General features: G+C 39.3%; 1 protein-coding gene across 2 annotated transcripts in view; it reads right to left on the bottom strand.

Annotated features, from left to right (window-relative positions):
• DST (dystonin) overlaps positions 1-10,939 on the bottom strand; it is a 404,726-nt gene that overhangs the window by 101,885 nt on the left and 291,902 nt on the right. For both annotated transcript variants that reach the window (XM_018560544.1, XM_018560545.1), the window contains one exon: positions 8,828-10,296. In XM_018560544.1, the coding sequence (XP_018416046.1) occupies positions 8,828-10,296 (1,469 nt within the window). The remainder of the gene's footprint in view (positions 1-8,827; positions 10,297-10,939) is intronic.

Genomic DNA, 10,939 nt, shown 5'->3' with positions numbered 1-10,939 from the left:
GGGGGTTGGACGGTGGCCTGTAGCTCTGCCCTAAGGTAAAAACACTGCTCCTCCATAAATACAGTATAGTGAGTGTCAGTCTAGGACAGGGTGTGTGTTACCAGGAAACCCACCAGGGTAAATAATATTTTAGAAAAAATAAGCTAAGGACTGATAAAGTCCAATATATCACATTTTTGTTCTTTAGAGAAGTTTCAAATAGCTCTTATGGCTCATTCCCACAAAAACCGCAGCAGAAACGCATAAAAATGCATGTAAAAGAGATCTCTATTAAAAGAGATGTGTTTACATGCATTTACTTTAATGCAGCTTGCTCTATTTTTTCAAAATGCAATGCACTGGTGTGAACCATTGAAAACCACTAATGTTTTGTGTGTATGCATTTATTATTGTGATTTTCAAAAATGCATCAAAATGCATTGGGTGGGATTGGGCCCTAAGAGTCTCAAAGTCTTAAAATTCGTATAGTGAATTTAGGTTATCAAAGCAACCATTGCCTTAATTTTCACATTTACAGTGCACAGAAACTAGCCTTAAAGCACAGGTCCACATCTGGGTTATAAATGTTTTGACGTCACACAAAAAAACCTTGACGTAGGGACACCGCAGAAGAGATTTTTGGTTAAGTCAATATAGACTATTGCCTTGATTTCAAAAGACAGTGACCTGGATCAAGGCTTAGGATGCCAACACCCCTGAGAGTCGTATATCGAAAAGTCAGAAAAGTTGGGGGTTTTTAGGCAGCCGACTGACAACTTGCATCACTTCGGGTCGGCCGAACATGCTGAGCATGTTCGGCCGACCTGAAGCCACTCGAAGCAAGCCGATGTACAGCTGATTTCAGCCAATGTACGGCTGAAATTAGCCGTACCAGCCTGAAGTGAATAGCCGAACAGTGTTCGGCTCACTTCACTTCAGATCGGTCATTCACTCGGCTGCCCTCGGCAGCTTAGTGAATAGACCCCTGTGTATTGGATATGAGGACAACAGGCGGCATTCCATCACTGCAGCTGAAGAGGAGACAGGCTTGAGGAAGCACTGTGGCAGCTGGCTAGCTCGGAGCTTCAGGTGAGTATATCTTTGTAATTTTACCACCTAGGAACAAACGAGCAGTTAGCCCTTGCTGTTTAGGAGGTAGCCCCACTGCAAGGGTTAATACAAATGTTGCCTGGAGTTCTGCTTTAAAAATACATTTAACGATTTTAATAAATACTTAACTACATTATACGGTGTTTTTACATCTCAATGTGGTTCAGCTTTAAAAAAAGAGCAAAAAATAAATGACAATTGTACCAGTCTCCTTCCTTTCCACACGCTCACCACCAAAATGGCTAGGAAGCATTGCAGAAAGGGTTCAGGAAGGGGAGCTGCAATAAAGAGTCACTGTATTATCAAATCTGTTTCTGTTGTCACAAAGCAGAGAACAGAGAAGCCATAGTGTTTAAAGGAACGGTATGCCAAAATGTGACAGTGGTATCAGGAAACACTGCTATCATTCTTCTCCTTTCTTTGAAAATACCCCTGTCCCTATTTCCTCAACAATTGTGCCTCATTTAGGCTCGATGAAGAGATCTGTATGAATAACAGTACTATGTAATCCTTAAAGAACAACTCCAGGTGAAAATGTTATTAATCCCCCCCCCCCCCCCCGCACTGCAAGAGTTAAGTGCTCGTTTTTGCCTTGGGTCAAAAATAACAAAGTTATACTTACCTGATCCTCAGAGCCGGACAGCTGTGACAGCACCCCCTCCAGTCTGTCTCCTCCTCTCTCCCTGGAATGTCCCTCTGCATCCTTATACATGTCATCTCATTCTATACACGAAGTATAGAATGTGATGACTTAGGGACCTTAGACCGCTGCAGAGGAGGGGAAGAGAGGCTCCAGGGACCAGTCTAAGAGCAAGCCAGCTATGAGGATTGGTGAGTATATCACTTTTTTATTTTTGATCCTAGACACAAAGGAAAACCTAACCCCTTGCAGCGTGGTGGTAGCCCATAAAATTTTTACCCGGAGTTCTGCTTTAAGATGTTTTCCAGACGTCTGCAAACGTATCCACATAAACGCTGAAGTGTATTCTGCAAATGTTTTGCCCTCTTTGGTTTATTCTCATTTTTTGCACTCAAAGTTGTACTGCTAGTGGCGAGCTTAAAGTGATATTAAAGCCTCATTTTTTTTTACATTTTTCCTTTAAGTGGACCCTCCTTTGCTGGAGGATGTTTTTCTTTAAAACTTTTTAATTCCTCATTTTCTAGTGGGTCCCCGCAGCGCTCCTCCCCCCGCCTCCAGCACGGGTTCCACCATCATTCTAATCATTCTAGAGCCTAACAGGTTTCCAGTTCTATCCCTTCTCTCATTCCGATCCCTGCCGTTTCAGTATTACATGAGGCTCATATCAACCCAAACTCATGTACTTAAACAAGTTGCGTTTAAAATACATTGAATAATTTTAATGGGTACTTAATTGCATTGTTTGGCATTGTTATACCTAGCTGGAGTTCAGCTTCAAACTATTTAAAGTAGAATTAAACTCTCACACTTTGTTTGGACCCTCCACGGGAAGGAGCCACCCTAAAACAGGATATCAGGGCCCGTGTTCAGGGGACCAGCTGATTCTGGAGGAAACTAAAACGTTTAAACATCAGGGAGCAGCACCCATTGTAAGTGATATAATTAGCACATTGAAACAGCTTAAAAACATGTTGCCTTTAATATCACTTTAACTAGTGCTCATTATCTCATTTACACAATAAAATGAAAAGTTAATTAGCCTTGCTTGTTGTTTTCACCTTCCAAAATGAATAATAGGTGATACCTGTCCTTCCTAGATACTAGCATGTAGATGGGACACTTGAGCTGAGAATCACTGTGAGGGATATCAAATTTGAGGCCACGCAGTTATGTGGAAAAAGATGTAAGGGCCAAGTGCTAAGTTATTAGTGTGGTTCTGAAGTGGGCTGTGGTAAACAGCTTCTGGACGGGTGGAAAATCTTCAAAAGACTGAATGGTAGTTATTTTAATTTGTGTGCTGTAAGAGTCTTCCCTCCCTGTATAGAGGGAGCCTTCCAACTGATGTAAACCAATACCTATCATGTCTGAAAATACATTTAAAGATCTTAGTGAAAGGAATGCAACACAGAGGTTGTGACGTACAACGATAAAGATCTTTTCAAGTCATCGCACTGCTGTTTTCACTTTAAAGGCCAGTGACTTCATCACTGCAGATTCTCCTCTCCCCCATTTTGTACTTGTTTGCATTTTCTCTACTGTCCTTATTTAAACTTACAATGCTCAGTCAGCTTCAACGTTAAAGCTCTTCCAAGTGGACGAAAACAAACGGTAAGATTAACGGGTTGTGGTAACATGAGAAATATGTCTATATGGAAAATAGAGCAACGGGCAGGAAGCATCCAGAACTGATTTGGAAACTGAAAATGTCAGATCATGTCTGGAAATACCTGCATAGAAAATGTGTGAGTGTGAACAAAGGCAATACAATGTACATCAAAGGATAATCCCAATGTAAACAACTAATAGGCCACGTGTCCTATTAGAGGTGCCCGCGTGGTGGTAATTACAGGAAAACAGGACCTGATGACCAGAATGTATTTACTGAAAAATATCAGACTGTTTAGTAACAAAAAAAATGTCCACAAGCAAAGCGATTAGGTTGTACAGTCTACTTGATTTAGTTTGAATTGTTTATCTGAATGCATGTGAGATAATACAGAATCTAACCATAAAACTTGGAGAAAAGTGAGAAGTAATTGGATTTCTGGAATCTTTTTCTCAGCAGGCTAAAGTACAACACGTGCCTTGTGATTGTACAATATAACACAATGAGGGAAATTTATCAAAACTGGAGCAGACCAAATCTGGAGCAGTTGCCCATGGCAACCAATCAGTTACTATCTTTCATTTTCAAAGCTTCTCTCAACAAACTGAAAGAGAGAAGCTGATTGGTTACTATGGGTTCCTGCTTCAGATTCTGTCTGCTCCAGTTTTGATAAATTCCCCCTAATGATTTTTATGCCAGCAGAATGGTAGCCAGGATCTTTTTGTTTAGGCGGTAATGGAAAAAACTTTTCATATGATCACTTGCACACTGTATTTGTTTAAATACTGCAATTGGTGACATTGAAAGCCATCTGTCCTGTAATTAATACACAAAAAATTAGACAGTAGCAAAATATTGTAATGTAAGAGCAGCTTTTGTTGCTGTTCTTCTTATGAGAGAACTCCACAAGAAATGTTTAAATACATGTTCGCCACATTATTATAAGGATTTAGGCCTCCTGCACACAGGTGACTGGAAAGTCCTGCAGAAAGAACCTACAGATTCTTGCAGCGGGAATCCCAAGTGTGTCCGTACAGATGTGACTGCTGTGCCCGTTCGGCATTGCGGTCATCGGAAGCCCGCCCCTCAGGGGGCGTGGCTTGCGATCATCGCAAGTACGATCTGCCTATGCAAGATAGGCAGATCGTACGGTTTTTTTTAAGTACCTTACAACCATCGCAAGACAAAAGTCTTGCGATGCTTGTAAGGTGTGTGCCCAGCCTTAGATGTTGGAGCAGGATGCTGGGACAATGTAAGTACATCTTCAGTGGCAGCTGAATGGCGGGCAAAGAAACAACAGACAGAGTCACGAGGGTGACAGTGGATGCCGCATTGCTCAAGGAAGGCACACTATGGGGGAAGTCTTCCATAATATGCAAGCATATTGCGCCTACATATACCTAGACATTATGGTAAATGTTCTGGGGCGTGTGCACAATTTAGCTCTGTTTTAACTAAAACCTGTATTGAGAGAAATTTGAGGTCTGCCATTCCAGACTTCCTTTATTAAGGACCCTTGTGTTCATCAGTTCAGTATGTCTTACAGCCTTTTGAAGCTTGTTTTGTGGCTTTGCATTATGTGAGTATAATGTCTTTGACTTTTCGTATTATTAATTTTAAGTATCCACGCCTTGTTTCTGCATTGCTTAAAGGGCTATAATCCTGTCTGATGCTTGTACACATGCCCTACCTCAACTGTTGCCACACGAAACATGAATGCAAAGTCATGAACAAATTAACGATAATTAGACATATAGGGATGTCTACATGCGTTTTTTAAAATCATGCTCCCTTGTTATTGCATACATACCAAGCAAGATTACCAGCAATTATATTTTAGGTGATAACGGATAGCAAGTTGCTTGGAGTATGGAGTTACCCACAAAAGCTTTAAGTTCTGGTTGGTATACATCCAACCAAACAAAACCCTTATATAATTAATTATATTATAACTGAATGGTTATATGTATCCTATTAGCCAATGCATTTATGAACTAGTTAAATTGTGTCTAGGACTCTTGGACTAAGTAGACAAATCTGCTTTCTTCAGCCTGTACTTGGTCCGTTACATGTTTTTGATTTGGCTGTCCTACAAGTATTTAGATATAAAGAGTTTGTTTACACTAAAGGAGAGATTACAGGGTGGTGGGATCCCCACTGACAATGTACATATAACATGTACAAGAAATATATTTTTCTCTTGACAATGAATAACCTTCATGTAGCTGATCTCTACTCTGCGAATAATACTTGCTATCACATCTTGCTGTGAAACGCTGCTATAAATATTTGCAATCCCCCAGCTTTTGAAACTAATCCAGGAGTCATGCTGATTCATCACTAAAATACCAGAAGCCTTATTTTTACTATACCTCTCCTGCTAAGTCTGAACCGCAAATGCACTGTGATCTCATGCACATCCATGTACTTTGGACATGATGCCTCATTTTGAGAAACTTAAGTTGAATTCAGTAAAACTATCATTAAATACAGCACTTCTGGGAAATAAGCACAACAGTCTAATTATTAGAGAGATTTGTGGAATTAGCGGCAGAATCATTTTAATACTAAGCTACATGCTAACATGGCATCACAGAACTGTAGACTGTAATAAAATGTTTCTCCTAATTGAATGCTACTAACACTCTATAAGGGTAATACCAAGAAACACTGGAGGTTCTTATGCAAACATTATTATACTACCACATAGCTAACAGATGAGATAACAGTTTATCAGTAGAACATGGGTATAATGTACTTATTTAATCAGCGTTTCCACAAATACTAGAGGTATCTGCACAAGAGGCTCCAGGGGCCTCACCTACACACAAAAAATGAATTTTCTAAGATTTCAATTCTTTCTAGAAACATGATTTACTAATAAAAAAGGAAAACGTTAGCTTATCCGATACAATATACTAGGTCAAAGTTGTGTTGAGCAGCAACCAGTCCTAAAGTAGATTTTATTAGTCTACTCACATCAGCTGCTAAAAGCTGATTTCTGATTGGTATAGCAACACCACACTGTTTTTCTGTATACTGAATATAAATTGTGTTTTTTGTTAACAGATTCCTTTATGTATTCACAATTTTCCAGAACTTTATCTTAGCAAAACAAGAGCCTTTATATATGAAATATGACTTGTAATCCATATGTTATGTAGCTGAATGTAAACAAAGCTGCCAACACTGGAAACTCAACCATACTTTAAGCTCACCTGTCATGGAAGAAATATGTGGGCTGTCATTGCTAGCATTTTAAGTGCTAGTTGTCTGCCTGTGTTAGACTCAGAACAAGAAGGCAGCAAACAAAAGTAGGAGAGGCCTCAAAATGCCTTTTCTCTATTCTTGGTGCGGGTCAGTGACTGAGAAATCATTAAAGCCAATGAGGAAATTTACCAAGACTGGAGCCAACATGATCTGGAATAGCTGTGCATGGCAGCCAATAGGCTACTAGCTTTCATTTTTAAAGCTTAACTGAACGAGCTGAGGATCCAGATTCTGTCTGCTATAATTTTAGTAAATTACCCCCAGAGTATCTAGGTGACAGCCAAGCAACTACAATTTTCAGAAATAAAATTTCAGCAATAGCAGGCTACATATTTCTTATGGCAGGTTTCCTTTAAAAAATTCTCCCAGTTCACTAGGGGAAGCATGATGACCGCAATGTGTGCTGCTAAATCTTATGGAGGGGGATTTATCAATACTGGAACAGACAAAATCTGGATCAGCTGTGCATGGCAATCAATCTGCTTCTCTCTTCAATTTGTTGAGTTAAGACTTGAAAATGAAAGAGAGAAGCTGATTGGTTGCCATGCACATTTTGTCTACTCCAGTTTTGATAAATTCCCCTCGCTGTTTCTTGAATCAGATATTTTACATACAGCTGAGTGTTTTACCAGCAGTGACCTCATGTCTGGCATAAAAACTAGCCAATTGCTGTGCAGAACGTATATGAACTTAAGTATGTGTACAGGGAAGAATCACAAGCCTTGTCAAGACTGTATTGGTGTCTGTGTCCCTGATGGGTGATTCACCTCTCTATTAGTCCCAGGACCCATAGTCACAAAGTCGGAAAGTAATAGGGGAATCCAAAATTGAACAGTTGTCACCTGATCATAAATTAAGTTAAATCTTTAAATGGGGACACTTCATTTTGTATAGATTTCCTCTCTTTTCCTGTTGTATATCTGGCTAAAGTAAAGGTAAATTTCCCAAAGGGATACAGACAGCAAAAAATAAACTGCTTTATCCAACACCAAAACCACGTTAGGCTTAGAAAACATGAAGCTCATCAGATGGTATAATCTGTATAAAAAATATTGCATATATAAAATTATTTCAAAACTCTTTACCTTGCCATCAAAAGCAAAAACAAAGATTGTCGCTTAAACCTTAAAGTGACACTAAATTCAGGAGTTAAATCTTAAAAATGCATTTAAGCACCTTAACTATTAACAAAAATGTATCTTACTTGTATATCACTCGGCTGTAGATCCTCAACTCACCTCTAAATTCATGCCGACACTGTCCTTCCTTCTGGAGGGTGGCTTTTTATGTTCCTCATGGTCCCTGTGTGTGTTGTAAAGTAGCCACCGCTCCAAGCTCACTCCTGTAATGGACTACAATCTCACGTTTAGTTATCTAATTTGTATTGAGATTGTAGTCCATCATGGAAGTGAGATTGGAGCAGTGGGTACTTTACAGCACACAAAGGGACCATGGAGAACAAAAGTAGCCACCCTCCAGAAGGAAGGACAGTGCCAGCACCAATTCAAAGAGGATCTACAGCTGAGTGATACACAAAGATACATTTTTGTTTTTAAAAAAAGGGCACTTGGATGGATTTTTAAGCGTTGACTCTTGAATTAAGTGTCACTTTAAATTCAACTTAACTTTAAAGTGACATTACAGTTAGAGGGTTTTTTCCCCATTGTAATTGAGCTGTAAGGACTTAAATGAAGCTTCTCGATCCAATCATCTGCTTCCTTCAACGTGTTTCCAGCAGTCCCTCCAGCGCTGGTGCCGGTCTCTGATCCAGCGCAGACTGCTTTCTTTCCCTGTCCCATGGAGTCTGTCCACCGTGCATGCTCCTGGCTGCATGCATTCACTTTTACTGAGTCTCTCTTCTTCCCCGCTGGTGGTATGGACTGCGCATGCGCCAGCCCCATCATCCTCCAACGCGGCCGGTAGGGAACTGTGTATTCCAGCCGGGAGCGAGTGACGCAGACATAGGTAATTGTCTATTTGACAATTTATTTATTTTTATTGCTAGCAGTAGACATATGTAAAAAAAGGAGACTTTAATGCTACTTTAACACCTTCATTTTAGTTCCCTGTGTTATTTTTCAAGATATTTGTCTCCAGCACAGCAGAATCAAACCAAATGATCATTTGATCCTATCCTGTTATGTTACAAAATGTTGTAACTTACCATGAGTATCATATGACACAGATCTGATATCATGTGAAACCAGCTTTTACTGCCTTACCGTAAAAATGGATAATTGGTGATTGATGACATCAGTTTCCATTCCAACAGGACCTTGCGATTCTTCATGGTCTTCTACTTTTCCAAGCTCGTCAACAAATTCTTTTAATGTTTTGTAAAAGTCGTTCATTCTGGTAACAGTCCCATCAATGTTTTCTTCTCTAAATTTTGCTCTGTCCAGTAACTTGCTGCACTGTTTTCTCAAGGCTTCAAGGTCCCTTTTAATACCAACAAGATCAGGTGAGGTTTCAGAGGTCAACATCATCTTGCAGGTCTTGTTAGCATTGTCATTAGTTGTTATAAGATCTTCAAGTTTCTGCAGGAATCTGCTAATGTTGCTTTTCTGGGCTTGTAGTGTATCCATATCCCTTCCAATTGGTGACATACTGTCAAGCTCATCATCCAACTCTGCAAACTGAGAAAACATCTCTCGAATACTATTTTGGAAATGTCCAATTCCTTGTAACTTGGCTTCTAAGAAGGAACATTTTTCATCGACTTGTTGGCTAATAGTGTTATGTTTTTGCTGAAGGGATTCAGCTTGGAGGAGAACATCTGACACACCTTCTGAATCTAGGGCATCTACCACAATCTCTTGGGCCAATTTTACAGAGCGCTGGATCTGTGGCTGTAGACTTTGAAGGACTTTTTGTTGGGTTTGCATTATTGTTAGATGTTTGTTACTACATGCTTGTGTCCCAAGAGTTTCATGTACTTCTATATGCTCCTGAGCCACAGTCAGTTGCTTTTCAGCTTCTTTAACAGATTCTTGGAAGTCTTTGAGCCGCAGTGCCATGTTTTCAAGTGAGTCTCTTTTATTATGTAAACTATCAATAAGCGATTCCACCTTGTCATTCAACATGGCACACTCTTCTGTAATTATGTCTGTATCTGTCTCACAGGAGCTTAGTAAACTATTTGCTGCACTGTTTAACATTTCCACCATTCCACGCTGCTTGTCAACACTCTTTTGTAGAGCTTTTACATCTCCAATTGAGTTTTCTATCTCTGCTAAGTCTGTGGAAACTTTAACTGAAAATACTTTATTTTGATATTCCTTGATCCAAGGCTGTATGTTATCCACCGTGTCTCTGTATTTAATGGCTTTTTGTTGACAATCTATTAAATTGTTCTCCCTTTCTGATACTTTCTTATTAATGTCTTCCCAACTAGGCTTAAGCAAAGAGAGGTGAGACTGAAGTTTTGCCTTTTCTTCTCCTTCTGTTTTTTGTAAAAGGTTATCACCCTCTGTTATAATCTTTTCATAGGCACTATGTTGGGCATTCAATGCATTCTGTGCTTGTTTTGTCTCTGTGATTAATGATTCCAAAACCTCAAGCTTGGCTGAAATAGGTGTGGCCTCATTTTGCATTTTTTTCTGAGTCTCCATCCAAGCCTGGAAATCTTCAGACATCTGATAGAATTTTTGAGAGCTGGCAAATGCAGATTGTAGCTGCTGAACTTGAAAACCTATGGGTTTAAATATATGCAGTTATTGAAAACAAAATTTAAAAAAAATGGCAATACATTATGCTCTATTCATCTTATAGTTTTATTTTGGTTGTTCAGTGTTTTCACAAATTAAAACTTAAAAAGAAAGGAGTGCTATGCACAGGGGTATAGTGTTGTGGCCTGACCGGTTTCTTCATTTAAAAGCCTACATGTAAAATGCACTGGGCAATATCAAGTCTAAGTACAATGCTGTCAATATACAGTTATAATTCATGTTATTAATTGAACGAAAAGGTGGAATATTACGGAGAAGAGAAGCATTGGAATGAGGCATACCAGCTGCTACAGTGTCTATGACAGAGGATATCCCATACCCTCACTTAGTAGGACCACATCAATGGTTCAAAGGCTGTTCAATACATTAATAGTTTGATATTTGTTGCAATTTTCTAATTCAGTAAGTGCTTAGCCATTGTAAGCATGATATAGGTGAAGCCATGACCAGTAGTCCAAACACACATTATAAAAACGTGCTTAGCTATTTCACTGGCCACATAACTGTAATAAATAATAAGTAATGTGCCATATAACATATAATGAGTATGTTTCCATGTGTCTGTATAAAGTATGATTTATCACTATTACTACTACTACTAACTGT

This window comes from Nanorana parkeri, unplaced genomic scaffold, assembly GCF_000935625.1.
Source record: "Nanorana parkeri isolate BGI_ZX_2015 unplaced genomic scaffold, ASM93562v1 scaffold464, whole genome shotgun sequence".
NCBI classification, from domain to species: Eukaryota; Metazoa; Chordata; class Amphibia; order Anura; family Dicroglossidae; genus Nanorana; species Nanorana parkeri.
Note: the sequence above shows the minus strand (reverse complement) of the source record. Positions and strands in the feature narration are given on the sequence as shown.